Source organism: Zingiber officinale, chromosome 8B (genome assembly GCF_018446385.1).
Source record: "Zingiber officinale cultivar Zhangliang chromosome 8B, Zo_v1.1, whole genome shotgun sequence".
Classification (NCBI taxonomy): Eukaryota; Viridiplantae; Streptophyta; class Magnoliopsida; order Zingiberales; family Zingiberaceae; genus Zingiber; species Zingiber officinale.
In genome coordinates this window covers 28,089,749-28,114,112 of record NC_056001.1, presented here as the reverse complement: position 1 = coordinate 28,114,112, position 24,364 = coordinate 28,089,749, and the positions used below count along the sequence as shown (strand labels likewise).

At 40.0% G+C, this 24,364-nt stretch overlaps 1 protein-coding gene across 1 annotated transcript; it reads left to right on the top strand.

The window, feature by feature from the left end:
* The first annotated feature begins 10,458 nt into the window (after positions 1-10,458).
* Positions 10,459-15,452, top strand: LOC122015645 (oxysterol-binding protein-related protein 3A-like). The gene is made up of 10 exons (XM_042572643.1): positions 10,459-10,753; positions 11,558-11,651; positions 12,240-12,356; positions 13,158-13,230; positions 13,310-13,428; positions 13,560-13,681; positions 13,818-13,994; positions 14,307-14,451; positions 14,752-14,930; positions 15,021-15,452. Exons 1-10 carry the CDS (start codon positions 10,650-10,652, stop codon positions 15,265-15,267), a joined length of 1,377 nt encoding a protein of 458 aa, XP_042428577.1. The 5' UTR covers positions 10,459-10,649; the 3' UTR covers positions 15,268-15,452.
* Positions 15,453-24,364: the final 8,912 nt, after the last annotated feature.

The window sequence follows — 24,364 nt, the reverse complement described above, 5'->3', positions numbered from 1 at the left end:
ACATTCTAAAAATATGATCTTACTTTTACCAAACTCCTTTGAAAACTGAAAGTAAAGATTTAAATTTAGTTTAACTTTACTTTGAAAAATGGTACTGAATCTAGTCCTTAAAACTTGAGTTTGACAATTTAATTTCAAAGCTAAATTTTACAAACTAAGCTTCTCAAAATCATTTTCTTTGATTTTGAAAATTGAATCTTTTACAAACTTAGTGTTGAAAAATAAATCAGTTTTGAAAAATTTTCTCAAACCTGCTTTGGAAATTTGGTTTGAAACATTAGACCTTATACACTTATGATTGAAAATTAGACAATCTACACTTAGCAATTTTTCAAAAGCTAAAGAACAAATGCGTTAAACAAGTTTTTTTTAAAACTCCCCCAAAGTCAAATTGATTTTTCTTGGATTTAAAGATTGTACTTTTATCCTTGAATTTTGTACCAAACTCAGTTATTTTTCATGATTAGGTAACTTAAACACTATGCTTATTTACCCTTGTTCTTTTTTGATGAATGCCAAAGGGGGAGGAGGGTTAGGTGGTTAAGTTAGCTAAACCAATTTGAAAACACAAACTAACTTTAAAACCACACAAATGCATGTTGTTTCGTACATATGCTTTCACTAACTTAACCAGGTTGTCATTCCATCAAAAAGGGGGAGATTGTTGGTGCGGGTAGCACTAACGGTCTAACCCATGTTTTGATGAATGACAAATGGGTTAAGTTAGTTGTGTTGTTGTCTGACACTTTTATCAAGTGTGCAGGAAAAGTCCAGCTAGGTCGACGGGCTAACCGGATAGCTGGCGAGAAGTCCAAGCGGGTCGACGGGCTGACCGGACGCTTGGCGAGAAGTCCAGCTAGGTCGACGGGCTGACCGGATAGCTGGCGAGAAGTCCAAGCGGATCGACGGGCTGACCGGACGCTTGGCAAGAAGTCCAGACGGGTCGACGGGCTGACCGGACGTCTGGCAGGTAAGTGAGGTAAGTCACTGGAGGGGGTTGACCGAATAGCTGCGAGGACGCGTTCCCGGGAAGGGAACATTAGGCGTCGATCCGGCTTAGATCCATTTCGGATATCTAAGTCGAGATCGTGACTAGATTCCGGTCTCGGAAAGACGGAATCTAAGTCATACTCTGGATGCTAATTTTTATTACTGAGTTTACCTGTAAAAATGTGCTAACAAACTGTGCTGCAGGGTTTATTTGCCTCGGACTAACACTGTTTTGCAGGTAGGAAACAGTGGGGGTCCGGGCGCCCGGAATGGCTCCGGGCGCCCGGAATGGCTCCGGGCGCCCGGAGGCAAATTTTATCCCCAGGACGACGTTGACACTTGGAGCATGCTGGTTGGGAGTGCTACGTCACATTCCAGGCGCCCGGAGGGGATCTAGGCGCCCGGAGCAGCATATAAAAGAAGCCCCAGGCAGGAGCTTCAAAATACAAGTCTTCTGAGAACTCTGAGTCCAATCACTCTGCTGCTCTGCGCTCCAACGACGTTGACAAAGCTCCGACGACTCACTCCGGCTCTCCTTTTTAATTCATTGTTTGTCGGTTAGCTTTGATTTCTTTCTTTTCATTAGCAATATTTGTACGTAAATTGTAATTATCCGAATTGCTAGTGAATTGCCCAACGAAAGTACTCAAGGAGTACGGGCCTTCGAGTAGGAGTCGTCACAGGCTCCGAACGAAGTAAAAATCAACAGTGTTCATCTCTTTACTTCTTTACTTTTTCCGCTGCGTTTTAACTCGAGATTTTCGAATCGATATTCACCCCCCCCTCCATCGAATCTAACGATCTCACAGTACATACGGGTACCGCCTGGGTGGACAGCAAATCATGAGCGACGAGCCTCCAGAAGTAACTCCTATAAGACCGGATGAGACTGAAGTACGCATAATCTGTCTCGGAAGTGTATAACACCCTCCTCGTCTCGTGTGAACTCGGTCTGCTGCCCGGAAGCTATCTGATTGCAAATAAAGTGCAAATACTGATCCGCAGCCTAGGGCTCTCGGATCCTCGTCCTGATTGACGACTGAGCAACCATGGTAACCAGAGTACCCTGCTCTGTCTGTCCTTATCCCTCAAGGCCCAACTCGGAGAAACCTTGAATCAAGTCTGTGACCATAACTCGGTGACAAGCTAAAGTCCCTCTGGACTTCCTGCTAAGTGCATCGGCAACCACATTAGCTCTCCCTGGGTGATAGCTAATGGTACAATCAAAAATCCTTCAGGAACTCCATCCATCTCCTCTGTTGGAGATTAGGTTCCTTCTAAGTAAAACAGATATTTGAGACTCTTATGGTCAGTGAAAATCTCAAATGTAACGTCATATAAATAATGTCGTCAAATCTTCAAAGCAAAGATGATGGCGGCTAACTCCAGATCATGTACAGGGTAGTTCTTGTCATGCTCCTTCAACCGACGAGAAGCATAGGAGACTACTCTATAGTGCTGCATCAAAACAGCGCCCAAACCCTGTAGAGATGCGTCGGTATAGAGCACGAATCCGTCCTCTTCAGAAGGTAAAACCAAAATCGGAGCGTACACTAGTCTCCTCTTCAGCTCCTGGAAGCTGGTCTCGCAATCCTCAGTCCAAGTGAACTTCACGCCTTTCCTGGTCAGGCGTGTAAGTGGCATAGCAACACGTGGAAAAACCCCCAACGAGCCTCCGGTAATAACTAGCTCGGCAAAGGGAGTTGCGAGTCTCATGAATAGGCTATGACAACTCCCCACTGGTAACCACCTCTATCTCCTGTGGATCCACGATATACCCCTACTGGTGACCGTGCGTCTCAAACACCTCACAGAAGACAACCAAAATACGCACTACTGATCTTCACATATAGACGTTTCCGTCAAAACATCTCTAGAACTATGCGAAGATGGTGTACGTGAATCACCTCGAATCTGAAATAGATCACAACATCGTCAATAAGACAATGGAACCCAATCCAAACATCCTAGGGATACCCAAATCACCGAGTCCATGATAACATCTAGGGCACCGCAAGCCCTAATGGTAAAAACCAAGACACATAATATCTGTATCACAGACATTCCTAACCATAAGATCCCTGACAATAAATCTGAAATATAATCACCAACAATACTAATCACCAAAGAATAGATCCACCAGTGTGAGAGCAACGCTCCATCACAGAAAACACCACATATGTGGGAGCAACGCTCTACCACAAACAATCCGTAATATGTGGGAGCAACGCTCCACCACAACAATCTAAAATATGTAAAAGCAACGCTCTACCATAAACCAACAATAATATGTGGGAGCTCCGCTCCACCACAAACGATCCATAAGTGTCCAAGACACCTAACTATCCAACTAGAGGCTGCACAAGATCACTCAACCACATATCACTGTGGGCAGCCAAAGGTATAACACCCTAATAAGCAAATCAAATCCATCGCCAACTGTATCATCATCCTAGTGGGTCGGCCACCCACTAATAGGAGAATTAATTGACAGGGTAATACAACCAATAACATGAAGTAGACACTCACATTCTACATTCAATATAGGTAGAATCATCATGATGCTACCAATCATACACCTGACACACGTGCACACACAACATATGTATAATCGACATAATCCTCCAACTAGTACACAACAAACATACTCACATCATAGGTATAAATCATCGTGATACCTCCAACAATGCATACCAACCCGTGTGCAAAAATCAATGTAGGTATAATCGACAATACACCTCCAATAATACTCACAACACATACCAAATGAGTATTATCACTAAATACTTCCAATAAAGCCTAATAGACACAAGTGTACCCATAAATCATATATATTCCACAAGATACCTCGAGTCTTACACCGAACACATCTGCGCATATCACAACTCAGATTAAATCGACAAAATACCTCCAATAAACCAATCAGACACATACGTCTAACCACTCGGGTATAATCTACTAGAAACCCACCATAATCATCATCTGGACAAATATACACTCACTACATGCAATTTTACCGTCTATCATAGAACTCCTACATCACATAATAATCAAGTGTATAAACTACACATGTATGTAAAATCAGCATATTTAATCCAGTCTACCACACCAACCTTATTCTACCTACTCTCATGGTTTAGGGGTATAACTAAATAAAATCAAACATAAAGATCATACAGGAAAACGTAATCATAGACAATCCAACTAGGTACATACAGTCAAAAATTAAAGTACCAATGGAATAGGATACATCGATCCTCTATAGACTGACCAAGCCGACAATGGTATACGGCTAATTCAGTCTTTTCCACGTCAGTACGAGTCATATACTCAAATGTGCACTAGATACCTAACTAAGCACAAATAATCCAAAGATTCGAACCTCTAAAAATAGAGTATGACAGTCCCCTACTGATCGGACCAACATAACTAAATCGGTCATCTACTAACTAATCAAGAATACACTAATCCGTCACAAGCAACTAAGGTATATCAATCTATGACTACCCAAGTCGACAAACGTAAATCAGTCTTCTACTGACCGATCTAACAAGAGTAAATCAATATTTACTGATGAAATTAACTAAAAATAAATGATACACTACTGGCTAGGTCAACATAAAGATATAGATACTATCCACTACCCAGCTAATAATAGCAGAGGCTGGTATGTGCCTCAATCTGCTAACCAAAACTAAAAACTACTGGTGGATGATATGAAAAATCACCAGAAACTGTAACCCTTAATCTCTATTAAGGTCGATCATCATCAGTGGCTAACCCATCATATGTAATATCGCTACAACATCAGACAGATACCAGATACAAAGTGTTATTACATGTCATAAACTGTAATAGTCAACGATACATATACTAACCAAAATGTAGGATAATAGCATACCATCATACCTCCTATAGCTTGGAGATGTCCTGCTGCTGCCAGGTCCCAAAACCTAAAAAGTCACATCGAGAAAACCAAAACACGAAATCCGAAACACAGGGAAAATAAGACTCGTAAGCCGATCTCTGATACCAAATAAATTGGTATCAGATAAATCTCGAAAATCCAGAACACATAGCAAGTATCGTATACCTGCTCTGATACCACTAAATTGTCAAGCCTCGGGGGAGTCCCTGTCTGAAGAAATTTCGACAGCACATCCCCTGTACGGGTGACAAACTGAAACATTTATACAAAGCCCTCAGGGCCACATATACCTCGGCCAACACGGCCGGACCGGAACAATAACAGAAATAAAAGAATAACACAAAGTCATTCACGCAGTTTATATCTTCAGCCCACTCGGCTGGAACAAAAATCCAAAACACAGCAGAAAAACGATAGAAAATCAAAATACATGACATGCTAGCCGGCTAGGCTTACACCACACCACAAAACACCACTCCGGAAACAAAATCGAAACACAAGCAAGATACACAATACCAAAGTACAAATGAACAGCAACGAAGACAGATCTTCTGAGGTGACATGGGGACCAGCAGGCAGGATACTCCTTGCGACATCATAAATAACCTGGTACCTGAAAAAGATAGTGTCCACGGGGGTGAGTTCAACAACTCAGCGAATACCAATAGACATGACTAGTAAGATATATCTAACAGCAACAAACATGGAATACAACTTCCTAATCATATATAGGAAAATATGCAAAACTGTAAGGCAAACTGAGGAAGATGTACTCACCAGGAACTCCTATCCAGAATAAAAGGGGTCATCAAACCAGATACACAATATGCCTCCTGTATGCATGTCAAACAAACGCATCCACCAAAATGCAGCATATAAGTGCAGCAAATAAATGCAATAAATGCATATGGTGCCAATGGCATGGTCACCCCTGACGCCAATCAGTCATCTCACACACAAATGGTGAGACTGAGTGGGTAGGGCTGTGACAACCGTGCACTCTGACGCCACTGCTCCTGATGAGTGACCGAGTGGACGGGATGCTATCGGAGTACACACATACTCCTACCCCAAATCATAAGTGGGGGAGCGCAATGCTCTCATCACCAGATACACCATGACGGGGAGGGATCCCTGACGTGCTACCACGCTGCGTCACACTACCCATGAGCCGACCAACGGAGCACCGAACAGAGCAAAACTGACGTGCTACCACGCTGCGTCACGCTACCCATGAGCGGACCAACGGAGCACCGAACAGTGATGAATCTGGCGATATGCTCTACAATAATGGAGCAGCCTATCACGCAACATGCAATCATGCGAATGGTGCATGAAACTAAGCATGACAATATCCTGAACAATATCCTGAAACTGACGTGCTACCACGCTGCGTCACGCTACCCATGAGCGGACCAACGGAGCACCGAACAGTGATGAATCTGGCGATATGCTCTACAATAATGGAGCAGCCTATCACGCAGCATGCAATCATTCGAATGGTGCATGAAACTAAGCATGACAATATCCTGAACCTAATCCACATACATATAAATATGTGTACCCTAGTACAAATAAGTCAAGTCCACAGATATAGGGTATACAGGTCCTCTATGGTATAACAACCTAGGTCCTGAACATATCCACCTCTATAAAATATATACCAACAATATACATGGATCAAAGCAAAAGGTCTAGGTAGACAAATCAGATATGATGGAAAAACATAGGTATCAGATAATCTAGATACACATGCCAGAAAATAAAAATTCAGAACCTAGTCCTAACCTCAGTAAGGTATGGTATGTCACTTACTCTAGGAACCAAGGTACTCATGGCAATAATCACGAAACTTAAATATGGATATATAACAAACGCCCAACAGAACATGCTACGGGTAACAAACAGTGACATACCAAAGGCAAACATGATCATTGCTTGTAGCTATAAAATACTATGCATATCAAATTGACAATATCATAAAAGATAAGTCAAGAGGTACCCGTCTCAAATAGCAGGTCCAATCCAGTCAAATCCACCGTCGAGGTGCTTGTCTCGAATCAGAGTCCTGTAATACATGATATACAGATTTAGCTAATTACATATAAATAAATTTGATAAATCAAATCCTCGAGAAGCTAACATAAACCCAGATCCAATTACAAACCCTAATTGGATCATCTAACTCCTCAATCAAACCCCCCACATTTGATAATCATTTCTATGATCCGAATAACAATCATTAAATCATATAATCATCATGAATCACCTACCAACACAATACAATAAGGTCTGATTTCATTCTATCAAAATCAATCAGATGCTACCTCTTTACACATCCCCTTCTCCTCATTAAATTAGAACAATTTAACCACTGATATGTCATCAATCTGCATCAACCCAAAAACTGAATAAAATTCACCTCAATCTGGATGATCAGTCGGTGCTCCACAGCCAGAGCTACAATGAAGTTATTGCTGAGAACAAAACCGGAACTGCTGCTGCGAAAAACCAGAACCACCATTCCCAAATTAGCATAACCTTCCACTTCAACACAGTGATCCTCATGGCAGAATTGGACAAAACAGAGCACAAAATCGAGATCCAATCCCTTACCTCTCAGTCACACCGCCAGATCTCCACAGCTCTTTATCGCCTATTCGGCTCTCAGCTTCCAGCGAACTAGGGCACAGGTGCGCCAGCAACGATCTAGGGTTCGGCGGGCTGCCGCTAGGGCAGAGGGAAGAAGAAGAGGGTTGCGGCGGCTTTGGCGTTGGCACGCAGAGATCAGAAGAGGGTGACACCTAGGGCACGACCAACATATGTGGGTGCTCGGCGGCGTCACTGTCAGTAGGCGGCAAGCGCTAGCGACCGGCGATGGGCCAAGAGGAGGAGACAACGGTGCTCTCGTGGCGGTCGGCTGGCGACAACAATCAGATGGCGACGCAGGAAGAGGTGAAGTGTCGGCACAGGAAAGGCAGTCGGCTGTCGACGCTAGGCTGAGGAGGAGCGGCGTCGGTGGTGGAGGAGCCGAAGAGGTGATCGCGCCGAGAGGAAAGGAAGGAGAGGAAGAAACTTGGCCGGCGGTAAGAAGAGGGGAAGAAACTGTCTAGTGGCGGTTAGGGCACGAGCTCGGCGGCATCCGGCGGGGCACGACTCCACAGAGAAAAGGGAAATCGGGAGAGGAGGCGCGGGTTTGGGGAAGAAACGGCGATGGAGAAGAAATAAGGAAAAAGAAAGAAAACTTAAAAGGAAAATCAAACATTTCCTCATTTAAATGGGGTAACCCAAACAAGCTTTCCCGGTGCCCCAATTTTGTCCCCATAAACTCGTCCATAGGATATCCGAAAAATTCCAGAAAAATTTCTAAAAATTCTGGAAAATTCCCTTATCATTATTCACCATTTTTTTTCAGTATTTTACACTAATTGTTCAATCAGTCAGACTTACAGCCTCCTTGACTAGACTTGAGGGGAAGATTTATGATATAGTGATAAAGATGAACCCCCACAAGTGAGTTAAAGTAGTAAAGATCGGCTGACATGGAAGTCAAAGTCAAATGGTCAAAGTTGCAAGATCGGGTGGACTACAAACCACGGATCGAGGTGACCGAGTGGGCCTTTAGGGGCAGGTAGACTTGAAAAGCCGATCGGACCATCCGAGCAGTCACCCTCCGCAACTTGCAGCCGAGGTCTAGAACTAAATACTTATAAGTTACTCGACCCACCGCTCGGGGTGATCGGACCTTAGGTCTGATCGGGCAAAATATGCATCTCTGACAACAATAAGGTCGAGTAAAGAACAGGCTGATAGCTCCATTCAGTATAGACGAGTTGGTGATGTCCTGGCCAAGCGGCACCCAGTCGACCTATAGCGAGATCCACCTACATATCTTGTCGTACTTTTTTGAAAGTTTGTGTCGCCAATAACAGAGAATGTCCAACAAGCAAATAATACTTTAGAAGTTTATAGTCTGTCACATTAGAGATTTATGTGTCCACTTAAGGAAAAATATCAATGATATTTTTTGACTTGTCTTTTCTTATGATGCTTTAGAAAACGTACATATATTTTGAGATGTGTGTATAGATACTACAGTGATATTATAAAAGGAGATTTCCATTCATAGGTGACTATATGTGATGTTTTATTATTCTACACGCTCTTTGTTATTGTTCATTGTTACTGTTCTTTCCTCTCGAACCGAAAATTGACTTGAATGTTGGAGGGTAAATATCGGGAACCCCTTCTTTGATCTGACACTAATATTCTTAATTTTGTAGGATACTACATAATCTTCTTTCTAACTTTCGAACAAGAACATTGATATGAAAATTGAATGAGAATCACTATTTGTCACAAAAGAAAAGCCTATCTTCATTGAATTTCATTGTATGACGATTTGGTTTGATTTAGTAAAAAAAATTTTAAAAAATTATTTTAGAAATTTGACATATTTTATTAGTAAACAATTTATTAGGACGTTGAAATATGATCGGTATTAATAAATGAACAAGATGTATATATATATATATATATATAAAAGTAATTTTAGATATCTAGTTAATTTAAGATGGTAGAAATATTTAATTAAGTGTTTAATAAATATCTCTTAGACAATGTAAAATTATATATTAATAACGAAAGATTAAAGACCACTAATTAATAATAAAATAAAATTTATTTAAATATAAATAATAATATAATAAGAGATGAAGTACAATTTATTGTTTTACATATCTTATATTTCAAATTATTTTTTTAAAAAAAAGAAAAATTCATTTAAATTATATAATTAATTCATCATCTCAACTAATAAAAAAAACAAAATTTAAAAATTAATTTATTTTCTTGCTTAGTTTTTTCACTCAACCCTCTTTTCTCTCGAGATGAAGTGATTAACCAGGGTTGAAAAATAGGGGTATAAGCTCAAAAGATATTTATTTAATATTTAAAATTATCAAACCCAACTTAAATACATTTGATAATTTTTTTAATCAAATTTAAGACATAATATGTTATTCAATTGCTCTTACAAGTTAAACTCAAATCGAACTTTATTTATATTTTATATTTTAGTATAAACATACTTAAAATAAAGTTTAAATAACTAAATCAAATCAAATAAAACTCGAATTTAAGCTATTTGGAGCTAGAGTTCAATTCTATTCGAATGAAGGTTCAAATAACTCAACCTCGAATTTTATATTTCGAATCAAGCTTAGCAATTATCATTTATATTTTCGAGCTTGATTCAAATTTAAATATTATATATATTTTTAAAATTTAAATTTGAATATCAATTTTTTTAACTATTTGAATTCGAATTCGATTCCGTTCGTTTTGTTAGGTGGGCTCTCAAGCCCAAGTCAGCTACTATAAGGATGTTGGGTAATTATTGGACCAACAATGGGCCTTGGTCCAATAAGAAAAAGAGGAAAAAAAAGGTAAAAAAACGATTATTATTCACGATTTGTTAAAATTCGAAAATGAAGGGTTCCTTTTGCTTAATCGCCGAGGGGTTTCACATGGTTGCATTTGATATTTTGATTCCACTCCTTTTTGATTCGAACGCTTGCAACGGAAAAAGGCCAACTTTGAGACGCGAACGCGTCGATCCGATCCCCAAATCGAGATCTGCTCCTTGGCGGTGCTCCTTTCCGTGGCAGATCGTTCTCTGGCCTCCGTTAGGAGATCGGTACTCTTTTGAGTTCGGATTAGGGCGCTCGAGATGGGTTCCAAGGATGAGAAGCCCGCCAGCAGTGGTGGTTTCTTCTCCGCGATCACGTCGAGTGTGCGGAATTGGGGCAGTGCTGTGCATAAGTCTGTAAACGGGTGCGAGTTTCTATTTCTACCTAAAGATCGTTCATTCTTAATTCATATTGAAATGAAAGCTACTTGAAGCTTGATTCTTGCAGAAACGATTAGTTGCGTGGTTTGGTTCTGATAAATATGGTTTTAGAGGAAATTCAATACTGGAAATATGAGATGGGCAGATTTTGCTAAATTAATAATTTTTTATTTTAAGGACATATCTTTGTTGTAAATAAGCCGGCAATTGAAATGAAGTCAAACCAGGGGTTGTAGAAGCAACCCAATGGTCAAAGGGAATTTGTAAGGTTCTTCATGGAAACAGGCCTCTTTAATTTTTCTCTTTTAAATCCAACAGGATCTTGTTCAACCCAAAATATGCATGCCAAGATGCAATGATTTGTTTGAAAAAATTGAAGAAGTTGATGTTGACCAATTTGTTATTTAGGATCTAAACATGCTTCATACAACTTCCATATCATCGCCATAATGGCTAAGCATATTACCAATTTTCATGAGTAATCTAATAAATTTATAAATTTCTGTTGTGTTAATTATAGTTGTAGAATTCAGAATTTTATTTTGATGTTGTCTGCCTTTCGATCATTCAATTTTTCGTTTGTTAGCAAGAGCTTATTCAGCAAATAAATGAAGCTATGTGATTCTTTTATTGTTCAAAATTTTAGTTTCTCATAAGTTTCCAAGCTTATTATGACATTCTGTAGTGAAATTCTTTGCAATTTTGTTTCAACATGATTTTGTGATTTGCTCTACTTGGACAGTTCTTGTGTTCATTTGTAATTGCCTATGGAAATTCTGTTTTCTTAGGTTATTGGGTTATGAAGGACTTGAAGTTATCAATCCTGAAGGAGGCACTGATGATGCTGAGGAAGAAGCCCACCGAGGAAGATGGAAGCAGGAGGTAGTTAAATACTGCTTAAAAATCACATAGTAGCATAGTTAAAAGTGATTTAAGAGATACGGATTGTTGTTACTCATGATATACTCATGCTTAGAGTTCAATGGTAGGATAAGATCTACGTGGCCAATGCCAGATAGTTGGGATTAACCCTGGAATTGGATGTTTTTCTCAGGTTCTTAACTGGAAGACTCTGAATCCATTGGTACCCCCACTAGGATTTCCTTGTTTTCTTTGCACTGTGGCTAAAGCATTTATTACATATTTGCTTTAAGCAATCAGACTTAACCTGTCACTGGCAAATAAATGATAATCAACAATGCCTCTTTTTATAAAATTTACCTTGTTGAGATAAGAGAAAGTGATATTGTGAACTTGGCTAAGCGCATCTTTTACCTTCTTGGCTAAGATCAACTGTTGGATTAATTTGTGAATTTATTCGAAGAGACAAGTATATTTGTCATATCTGATATTGATGCTTCCTTAATAAGAAAAAATATAGCATTTTTCAGTTCTTTGACATGCATTACCTCGAGTCATTACAAATATGCTAAACATTACCTGATTATGATGTATTTTACTATTTATTAGGAACGAGATAGTTATTGGAGGATGATGCAGAAATACATAGGATCAGATGTAACATCAATGGTCACATTGCCTGTCATCATTTTTGAGCCAATGACAATGATACAGAAAATGGCCGAGGTTGGTACCTTATTGCAGCCATCATGCTTACGATGTTTTCTTCTCCCATTCTCAATTATAATTTCTATAACCTTCTTACTTGCTAGAACTAGAACTATCTCTACATTAATGTATCATATTGAGTCTTTTGTTTAGAAGTCTTACATGCTAAGATGTACCTATGAATGATATGTTTACTCTCTTTATTTTTCTCCTCTTCGCATGTCATTGCCACTTGGTCGGTTATGAAGGCTATGGGAGTTCCCAATACAGTATTAATATTATGGTGTATGATAATACTTGCCACTTATCGGCTCCAGATTTTTGAAAAAGTTCTCCTTTAGCAAGTATGGTGGTTTTGCATCTTGTTGATAGGGGCTTCTAGATGTGTTCTATGAATGTCATTTGATTCCAAAGTCATGGGAACAATAAGAATTTGATTTAAGGCAAAAATTGTTTTTGGTGTTCCTACATTGCTATCATGTTACATTCTATCCTCTCGATACAAATTTAGCAAAATAATGGTCCTTTGTCAGATATATAGTTTCATGTGTGCTACACAGTTCTTGGAAAACAGAAAATGTCTTGAAATTTAAAAGCCAGCACAATGAACAGGCCAAAAATTTCTTAGTCTGTTTTTGCAAGGCCATTGAGGAAGATGCATTACATAATATTCAGTGGGTTAAATTTAACTAATTCCCTTCCGTAATAGCCTTTTAAGCATTCCAGAATATGCTTCGGTATCCTGAATCTTTTGTACATTCATCTTGGATATATTGATGATTGGATGATGGGTTCTAATGAACACTATGATCGATTCAGTTGATGGAGTACTCTCACTTGTTAGATCTGGCAGATGAATGTGAGGACCCCTACATGCGTCTAGTTTATTCCTGTAAGTATATATCTGTATCCTTTTTACGTTAATAGTGTTGTTTGTGTATTGGGTTGCAAATCTTTTTGACGCTTTCCAGCTTCATGGGCAATCTCTGTCTATTATGCCTATCAAAGAACATGGAAACCCTTCAATCCTATCCTCGGTGAGACCTATGAAATGGTTAATCATGGCGGTCTGACATTCATTTCTGAGCAGGTTAGTCATTCTGATGCTGGAGAATTTGAGGGGAAGGCAGTGTAGCTGTTGATAATGCAGGCGACATATGCTTTCTATTCAATTTTTTTTTTTTGCCTTTATTCTTAAATCACAACTAGCCATACTTCCAGGTTAGCCATCATCCTCCAATGGGAGCTGGACATGCTGAGAATGATCATTTTTCGTATGATATCACATCAAAATTGAAAACAAAATTTCTAGGAAATTCAGTGGAAGTTTATCCAGTTGGAAGGTGCGTTATATTGAAACTAATGATGACACACCCTTGAAATATCCCTTCTTTTGAAGCATCAAGAGTTTACAGTTTAGTGATGATAAATTGATTCTCTATCAAGCTGTTACCTGAAGATAATCTACTTTTGATGCAGGACAAGGGTGAAGCTGAAGAAAGCTGGCGTTGTATTGGATTTAGTGCCTCCTCCCACCAAGGTTAATAACCTCATTTTTGGGCGCACATGGGTTGATTCACCCGGGGAGATGATCATGACAAACTTGACTACTGGAGACAAAGTCGTGCTATACTTCCAACCATGTGGTTGGTTTGGGTATCGATTCATTTCCCAAAATCCAGTTTCTTTGTCTCACACACTGCAGAATGTATCTCCATCTCAAATTTTTAAACAATAGCAAACTTTATGCACTAGTAGAAGGCAAAATGATCCATTATTCTTACCAAGTAATATAGACGTTTATTCTTTATTTAGTTACTCTATGCATCTTAGCATTCGTATCTCTACTACATTATGCGTTGATTTGTTACAATTCAACACTCAAAACCAATTCAATTTGTATGCACACGGAGGCAAGTTATCATATCTGTTCCATTTTTAAATTTATCTCTCTGAATATATTGACAGGGCGGAGCGATATGAAGTGGATGGTTATGTATACAGTGCAGAAGAAGAACCAAAAATATTGATGACAGGGAAATGGAATGAGTCGATGAGTTGTCAGCCATGTGATCAAGAAGGAGAACCGTTGCCAGGGACCGAACTAAAGGAGGTACATGATGAACTTCTGTGATCTTCTACTATTTAATTTAGATGCAAGCTCACATGGATCTGTGGTATGTTAGCATGTCAAAAGAATTTTCACCATCAGTTTCATCTTCTTGGTCGGTTTGACTGCCTATTTCTTGTTGGTAATTCGTTGGTGTTGATTATGTTTACTCGTTTCTTAGACTCTTTGCGATTTGTCCCGATACATATATATATATGTAGAGTTGCATATATATCTCCATCACTATGTTCAATTCTCATTGACATTCAACATTCATTTTCTGATCCGGTTACTTCGATTAAGGTATGGAGAGTTGCTGCTGCCCCAGAAAAGGATAAATTCCAATATACCTATTTCGCACACAAGATAAACAGCTTTGAGACTGCGCCTAAAAAGTTGCTGGCTTCAGATTCTCGGTTGCGACCTGATCGATATGCTCTCGAGAAAGGTGATTTGGGCAAGTCAGGTGCTGAAAAGACCAGGTGAGCCCTCACTAGAGGAATCTAACTTAATCCGTCTTCTTCGGTTCATTTAGAGACTTCTATTTTCTCAATTTATCTTATTTTATTCAGATTGGAGGAGCGGCAAAGAGCAGAGAAAAGAATTCGAGAGGCTCGAGGGGAGCAATTCACTCCGAGATGGTTCAACATGACCGGCGAAGTTACCCCTACGCCTTGGGGTGACTTGGAGGTATACGAATACAACGGAAAATACACAGAACATCGGGCTAGAATTGATAACTCAGATTCAATCGACGAGGTCGATAACACCTCAATTGAGTTCAACCTGTGGCAATATAGTGATTCGGCCTCCCACTAAGAAGGTATTGCCTTACTCTAAACTGCTTTAGTCGGTTGTGAAGGATGCATTTGGCCTCTTATTTAGTTTCTAAGACACACGGTGGTATGTCGAGTAATTGTACTACTAAAAATTGTATCATGGATAGCAAACATTCTCATGTTATAGGGAATTTATAGGGTTCCCTTAAGTTTCCTTTGGTCGTATTGAAGGTGTAGACGAAAAAGTGAAGGGTTTCGGTATCCTGATCGAGGAATGAATCAGGTAGCCTTACAGGTGTGGTTTTCTCGGTTTCAGTTGTTCAAGTTGACTTGGTTTAGCTAAGATGGTTTTACATTGACTATAAATCCAAAGAGGTGGATTAACTATGATCTAAAAGGGTGCGCCGACTAATTACCAGTCATGACCTATATCATCATACCATACCGACAATCTTGTGGAACCGAAAATGTTGCCTGAGTTGGTTGGTTAGGTAAGACAATTCCAACATAGCAAAATGGAAGGTGACAAGTTTTGATAATTGGAAGGCATTTAATTGTGGTAGGGCAGTGTAAAGGGAAAGGAAGATAATGGAATAAGAAATTCGCCTGCACCCACCATCCTAATTTACTTTTTTTAATTGTTGTTATAGAAATTAAAGAACAGTTATTTGATTCATGAAATTCAGACCAGATGCATCTCCTCGATCACCCCCTACCCCTCTCTTTCCTCTTTTATATATATTTATTTATATATATTTGTATATATACTCTTCGATCCATTGCAATGCGTGTCGCTTATCATATCAACATTTTTTTTAATTATTATTTTTTAAAATTTTATATTTAAAAAATTTAACATTTGTTTATATAAAATATTAATACATAAATGTATTCCTTAAATATATTACAATATTTCGTAAATATTTAAATTTATTTTATTTTTAATTTTTCTTTAACTAAACACTATAATCTAATTGGGAAGCCTTAATCTAGATAAAATCTTTAAAAAAAAATTAGTTTAAAAATTATAACCTAATTGAGAAACCTGAATTTTAGAAATAATTTTTTTTTAAAAAAATTAATTATTTTTTTAAATTCAAAATTTAAAAAATTTGAAAAAATAAAGAAATTTTGAATTAAAAAAAAACAATATTTATAAATCCCTAATACGTTGAGATATTCCCTTAACTCATTACAATACTTCGTAAATACTTAAATTTATTTCATTTTAAAATTTTCTTTTAACTAAATATTATAATCCAATTGAAAAGCTTGAACCCTAGAAGTAAAATCTTAAAAAAGAAAATTAATTGAAAAATTATAACTCAATTGGGAAGTCTGAACCCTATAAATAAAATCTTAAAAAATATATTTTAATTATTTTTTAATTCAAAAATAAAAAAAATAAAGAAATCAGATATACTGCACGACGTGTGTTGGGTTCGAAATGTAGCTGGGGGGTGAATAGCTTGTCGTAGCTTGCTTCTTGATGATGATATGCAGCAGAATGTACAAGAAACAAAAATGCAACGCTAACACAAGGATTTACTTGGTATCCACTTCAATAAGAGGTGACTAATCCAAGAATCTACACATACGCGCACTCTCCACTATGAAAACACTCGGAAGTGTACCTACACAAGTCTCCAAGAGCCTTCAAGATATGGCTGTGAGAGTGGAGAAATCATTGTGGTCTTCACTGTGATCGTGCGTAGAAGAGAATGGAAGTCGTGTGCAGAAAATTACTCGCCAACGGCTATAACCTGCGCCAACGATCGGATCCCAATCGATTGAATTGCTCTCAATCGATTGGGGAGGCTTTGGATCGATCGGTCGATCGATCCAGAGTACCTCTGTGCTCTTGGAAATTGCTTGAATCGATTCAACATGTCTCGTGCGATTTCCAGGGCCATTGTGCGATTTTTCAGCCTCTCAATCGATTGGTCGATCGATTGGAGGTTTCAATCGATCAACTGATCAATTCAGAAGCTCACTGTTCGCTCAGAAATTCTCCTAATCGATTGATCAATCGATTGGGGAAGTTTTGATCGATTACCCAATCGATCCAAACCTTTTCTGCATAAAATCGCATCAGCCAATCGATTGAACCCCCCAATCGATTGGCAAGCAGAAAATTGTGTAGAGCTTGAAATGAGCTTCGTTTCGCATCCGAGATCACCTCATTCCGATATCCGAGTCAAAAGTTATGACCTTCGGAAGTTCACTACGTCCGAACTTCCTAGTTCCATGTCAACTCCTTATTGGACTTACGACCGCTAAGTGTTCGATCAACTTTTGACCCACCTGGACTTTTTCTCCTTGTGTCAAGTGTCCGGTCAACCTTGACCCACTTGGACTTACCATCTCGTGCCAAGTGTCCGGTCCTCCATGATCCACTTGGACTTCTTTCCACCAGATGTCCGATCACCCTTGACCCATCTAGATTTCCTCGTGCCTGACTTTACTCACCAAGTCTTTCCACTGTCCGACTTCACTCACCAGGACTTTCCCCTGCCTGGCTTCACTCACCAAGACTTTCACTTTGCCTAGATTCACTCACTAAGACTTCTCATCTGCCTGGCTTCACTCACCAGGATTTTTCCAACTGCCTATCTTCACTCACCAAGACTTCCCAGTCAAGTATTCAGTCAGTGTTGACCTACTTGACTCTTCTTCACATCTAACTGGTCAACCTTAACCAGAGGAGAATTGTACCAATAATCTCCCCAAATGAACGATTGCACCTGCACAGTCAAGTATCCAGTCAGTCTTAACCTACTTGACTCTTCTTCACATCTAACTGGTCAACCTTGACCAAAGGAGAATTGTACCAACAATCTCCCCCAAATGAACGATTGCACCTGCAATCTCCATGTATTGTCAAACATCGAAACTCAAACATCAAGACTCAAGCTTGAGCCTTCTCAAGTTTTGGCAACCAGGTCAACCTTGACCTAGGGAATATTGCACCAACAATCTCCCCTTTTTTGATCTTTGACAATACCTTTAAGTTAGGCTAATTCTATAGTCTCAACTTTCTTTATGCCAATGTATGAATGAGGGTTCCCTTCATTCTCCCCCTTTCCTAGAGGGTAAACTCCTTCTTTAGGTAATGAAGACCTAACTTAAACCCTACATTTTTTTCCCCTATTGGCACACATCAAAAAGAACTCTCCCCCTGAAGAGTTACTCACTGTTGGTCACAACTTCACTCATTGGACACAACACTACAATGAAGGTCTCATACCCTTCATCGTATCCAATGCTCACCCTTGAGCATTAACCAATCCAACAATGAAAGTCTCATATCCTTCACTGTATTAAATGCTCACTCTGGAGCATTATTCCACATTATGATGCTCATCCTAGAGCACTCACAACGACACACTGAAGATATCCACTCTCCATTGTATTTCAGTGCTCAACCTTGAGCATTGTTTGTCTAAACGAAGGTTTGACCACCTTCAATGGTTTTGGAAAATAAATTTTCATATCCTTAAAGAGTAACTCCCCCTAAAGACATGCCCACAACTCTGTCATTGCACCAACAATGACTTGGAATCCCTAAATCTTTAGGAAACCCAAATTTAGAAGTTTTGAGGTTCAAAAATTCAATAATTAAACCAAACCTCAACTTAAACTTCTACTTAGTCTTCCTTAACCAATCTAATCTGTTTTCATAATGAAAACTCTCCCTAAATGTATGCAAATGCGTTTTGAGGGGTTAGGAATGGTTATCTAGACTAAAATTGATTTTAAATGCTGAAACTAAGCCTTCCCAGCCAAAATCATCATTTCAATCGATTAATGGATCGATTCAATAGGTGTGGATCGATCGGTGAATCGATCCAGCAAGCTTTTGCTTGCGATACCAGCCTTCTCAATCGATCACCCGATTGATTGAGGCACTCCAATCGATTGGGTGATCGATTGGAGCACTGAAATTATGAAATTTCATTTCAGTGAATTTCAGAAACTCCCCAAATATTCTATAAAATTTTAAAAATTATAAAAATTAATGTAGACATTACTTAGGGTATACATTATCAAAGAAAAATAGTTTTCTATGAAAAAATTTTCTATTTTCAAAGATTGACACAAACTTGAAAACTTGTAAAATCTTCAATATTTTCTTCTAGTTTGTGTCTAACTTTTCAATGATGATTACTATCAAAAGATAGTCTTCATCAAGGTTTTCCAAAGTATATTTTGTTGGTGCAATATTCCCTAGGTCAAGGTTGACCTGGTTGACTGAGCTTGAATTGGGTCAAGCTTGAGTCTTGATGTTGGGTTTCGATGTTTGACAATACATGGAGATTGCAGGTGCAATTGTTCATGTGGGGAGATTGTGAAGGAGAGCCAAGTAGGTCAAGGTTGACTGGATACTTGACTGGGAAATCCTAGTGAGTGAAGCTAGGTGAAAGTCCTGGTAAGTGAAGCCAGGCAGATGGGAAGTCCTAGTGAGTGAAGCTAGGTGAAAGTCCTAGTGAGTGAAGCTAGGCAGATGGAAAGTCCCGGTGAGTGAAGCCGGGCAGTGGGAAAATCCTGGTGAGTGAAGTCAGGTGAAAGACCTAGTGAGTGAAGCTAGGCAGATGGAAAGATCTGGTGAGTGAGGCCAGGCATGTGGAAATCTAGGTGAGTCAAGGTTGACCGGACACCTGGTGTTTGGAAGTCCAAGTAGGTCAAAAGATTGACCGGATACTTGGCAAGAGAAAATCCAGATAGGTCAAGGATGACCGGACATCTGGTGGAAGGAAGTTCAAGTGGGTCATGGAGGACCAGACACTTGGCATGAGATGGTAAGTCAAAGTGGGTCAAGGTTGACCGGACACTTGGCGCAAAGAGAAAGTCCAGATGGGTCAAAAGTTGACTGAATTCTTAGCAGTCGTAAGTGTTGGTGCAACCTTAGGTCAAGGTTGACCTGGGTGACCCGACTCGAGTTGACCTGACTCGAGGTATATTTTGATGTTTGACAAGAATAGAAAAGTTGTATTTTGATGTTTGACAAGAATAGGAACTTGGGGGATTGTGGGTGCAACCTTTGGTCAAGGTTGATCTGGTTGACCCGACTTGAGTTGACCTGATTCAGGAAAAGTCCAAGTATGGAGACTTGGCACGGAAAAGTCCAAGCAGGGAGCTTAGCACGGGAAAAGTCCAAGTATGGAGACTTGGCACGGAAAAGTCCAAGCAGGGAGCTTGGCACGGGAAAAGTCCAAGCAGGGAGCTTGGCACGGGGGAAAAGTCCAAGTATGGAAGCTTGGCATAGGAGGTCGGAGAGGGCTCGGTAGCTCGTTCTCTGGACCGGACGAAGTCGGAGAGGGCTCGGCAGCTCGTTCTCCGGACTAGGTCAGAGAGGGCTCGGTAGCTCGTTCTCTGGACCGGACGAAGTCGGAGAGGGCTCGCACTGCTCTCCGACTCAGGTCGAGAGGGCCAGCTCGCTCTCCGACCCGGACGATGGGTCGGAGAGGGCTCGGTGCTCGTTCTCCTGACTAGGTCGAGAGGGCTCGTAGCTCGTTCTCTACCGTGAAGACGTTAGGGTTTAGGGTCAAGTTCTAAAACCAACAGGCGTGGATCGGTCCGCTGACCGATCCAAAGGATATTGTCGTCGATCGGCCCGTCGACCGATCCATGGATACTTGTTATCTGACGGTCGTGGACCGATCGAACTCACGTAAACTTTCAGAGTTATCTCGATCGGCCGTGACCGATCGCAAGAAGGCGATATGATTCAGATCTATAGGCGGATCGGTCCGTGGACCGATCCACCTATAGGTTGATCGGTCCGCAGACGATCGGGATCGCAACCAACTCTCTGAGAGTTGGGATCGGTCCGGGACCGATCAGCGAGGGCCTGATCGGTCCCGACCGATCAGATCCACTGGACCGATCGTATGAGCCGATCAATCAGTTCAGCCGTTGAGTCACAACGGCTAGATTTCTGCTTCTTCTTTGTCTTCTTCGCAGGTTCATATAAGAGGGCCACTACAGAGAAGCAGACTACTTCTTCCTTTTTGCTATCTGAGCTTTGTTGAGCTCTCCACTGCTGAAGCTTGGTGTGAGCTTCCCTCGGCTGGGTTTCCAACTGAACAGTTGCTGCTGTGGTTGACATCCGTGAAGTTGCTGCTTCATCAACAGTCGACGAGAAGGCAAGCAAACTAGTGTTTTACATACATATTGTTCTTGACTTCTTGCTGTATTTCTTGTACGCTGATCTTGCTGTTGCAAGAGAGATTGTGGCGAGGTTTCTCCACCCAGAAGGAGTTTTTATTAGCCGGTTTTCCGGGGTCTCATCCACCGACGGATTGATAGGATTCGTCCACCTTACGGACACGCCGAGGAGTAGGAGTATCATCTCCGAACCTCGTTATATCGTCGCGTTTGAGGTTTGATATTCTCCTGTTTCGTTTCTATCTTTTATTTCCGCTGCGCTAACAAAAATTGTAGGAAGAAACGTGAATTTGGGGTCAGCTATTCACACCCCCCCTCTCTAGCCGCATCCGAAGGTCCTAACAGTAAGTCCAATAGGGAGTTGGCATGGAACTAGGAAGTTCGGACGTAGTAAACTTCCGAAGGTCATAACTTTTGACTCGGATATCGGAATGAGGTGATCTCGGATGTGAAACGAAGCTAATTTCAAGCTCTACACAGATTTCTGCTTCCCAATCGATTGGTCAATCGATTGGGCGACGCGATTTTGTGCAGAAATGGGCTGAATCAATTGGGTAATCGATTGAAACTTTTCCAATCGATTGGTCAATCGATTGGGAGAGTTTTTGAGCAAAAAGTGAGCTTCTGAATCGATCTGTTGATCGATTGAAACCTCCAATCGATCGGCCGATCGATTGGAACGTTGGAAATCGCTTGAGAAGCCTTGAATCGATCGGGTAATCAATTCAGGGTGATTCCAAGAGCACAAAGGCGCTCTGGATCGATCAACCGATCGATCCAAAGCCTCCCCAATTGATTGGGAGCAATCCATTCGATTGGGATTCGACCGTTGGCGTGGATAAAGTCGTTGGCGAGCATTTTTCTGCGCACAACTTCCTCTCTTATCCACAGGCGATCACAGTAAACCTCCACAGCGATCCTTTCTTCCTCACCGCCAGTTCTTGAAGGTTCTTGGAGGTACATCCAAGTCAAGAGGCGAGTTGCAACAAGAAGAAGAAGAAGCTAGGGTTTCATTGTAATCTTGTAAGATTTACTTGTATTTTGTTTCTTTCTTTCTCATTGTTGTATTGTGAGCTTGTAAGGCTTTTCCGCCTACGGTAGTTACCGTAAAGGAGTGTTTTCATAGTGGAGGGTGCGTGAGTGGGTGGATCATTGGACTAGTCACCTCTTCTTGAGGTGGATACCAAGTAAATCCCTAGAGTTAGCGTTGTTGTATTGGTTCTTGTATTTTCCGCTGCATATCTTCACAAGAAGCGAGCAACTACGAGCACGAGATCGCGAAGAGCTATCCCCCCCCTCTAGCTACTTTTCGACCCCAACATATTTAAAGTCATTTTCAAAATCAATATCCAATCATGTTCTTTGGACTTAATGCGCATAACTTGTACATTAGCTTTTTCAATGATTGGAAAACACATAATTATATGTTTTGAAAAAACCAAACTCAACTAGATGCACTAAATCAATATATTGAGTTTTGTTCATCCTCCTAACATCTCACTTGTATATAATATGCACTAAAACACATACAAGTCATCTTATAAGTCTTTGTGAGATGTAAAATTTATATTTTTGCCCTAAACTAGGAATCATGCATATCTATCTAGGCATTTTAGAATTATAAACATCCACCTAGGATGTTACTTGTTAGTAAATGTCATTTGTCCTTAATTGCAAGAAAATTAAATTAATGCATGATGATTTATGGCATTGAATAATTTTCAAAAGAAAATTTGCTATAACTATATGATGTATGTATGACATGACATGGTATTTTTATTTATTTTTCATAATAAGCATGAATGCTAAACATGATGTCATGACATGTGATGGGCAAACAAAACATGACAATTAGCATAAATAAAATATACCTAAATTACCTATCTAAGTATCCTTAAACCTTAGTTAACTTAAAATTTTAAATCCTAGATTTCCCATGACTTCCTAAGAAGATGTCAAACCCCAACTTGGCATTTCTTTCGTACTTGATTAATTGTGTCAATTAAAATTAAGCATATTCCCTCAAATCTTGGCACATTTTACTCTTCCAAAGAGTAAACAAGTAATATATTTCATTTTCAAAGGTTAATAAAAACCTTGAAAATGCTCTTCGAGTGTCAATTTCATCAAGGTTGGATTAACTATCCTTCCAATTAGAGTTGACACTCTCTAACCCATCTAAAGGGTAGAGAAAATGCTCCTAGAAACCCAAAACCTATTGGCGCTCCTTGGATGCTCTAGGTACTCACTAGGGATAACTTCTCTAGATACCTTCTTAATGACCTTGTTAGGATTCTTAGAGGCCTTGGTCCCTTCCTCTAGGCAACTCTAGGGATAGCTGATAGGATCGAGTAGCGCGATAGAGGGGGGGGGTGAATATCGCTTCTTTTTAAAAACTATTCTTTTCGTATTTAAATCAAAGTCGTGCACAACGGAAAGTAAATAGAGACACAAATGTTTTACTTCGCTCGGAGCCTAGCTCGACTCCTACTCGAAGGCCCGCGGTTCTTGACCGCACCGATGGGCAAAGCACTAAAACCCTTCTCTCCGAACTCCTCGGAGAGAAGCAGATCGTACAAGTACAATAGAATAAGATAGTAACAAACCTACTATCTTATTAGCAATTAAGTATAAAACAAAAAACAAGTATACTGACAAATGAATCGAAGATGTAGCGTAGGTCGGTTCTTCCAAATGACGTAGCTTTGCACTGAAGATGAGTCGCTTGTAGAGTAGTAACTTGTGATCAGAAAGTTATATACAAGTCTCTGTCTTCGAGTCTGAATTTATAGGTGGACTGAGGTTCGGTCGACCGATCCCTCTGTTCGGTCGACCGAACCAGCTCCGATCACCCACAGCTGGAATCTGACGCTAGCTCGTAAATTCTGCATTAACTGGCCTTCAATGGTTCGGTCGACTGAACCCTTTTATCGGTCGACCGAACAAGCTTTTACCTTGTTCGTCGAAAT

What these genes read in the sequence shown, in the direction of transcription:
- LOC122015645 (XM_042572643.1), top strand. Translation starts at nt 10,650, where the DNA reads ATGGGTTCCAAGGATGAGAAGCCCGCCAGCAGTGGTGGTTTCTTCTCC. An exon ending in TGATACAGAAAATGGCCGAG is followed by an intron (nt 12,357 to 13,157) that starts GTTGGTACCTTA and finishes TGATCGATTCAG; the next exon opens with TTGATGGAGTACTCTCACTT. An exon ending in TCAGGTGCTGAAAAGACCAG is followed by an intron (nt 14,931 to 15,020) that starts GTGAGCCCTCAC and finishes TATTTTATTCAG; the next exon opens with ATTGGAGGAGCGGCAAAGAG.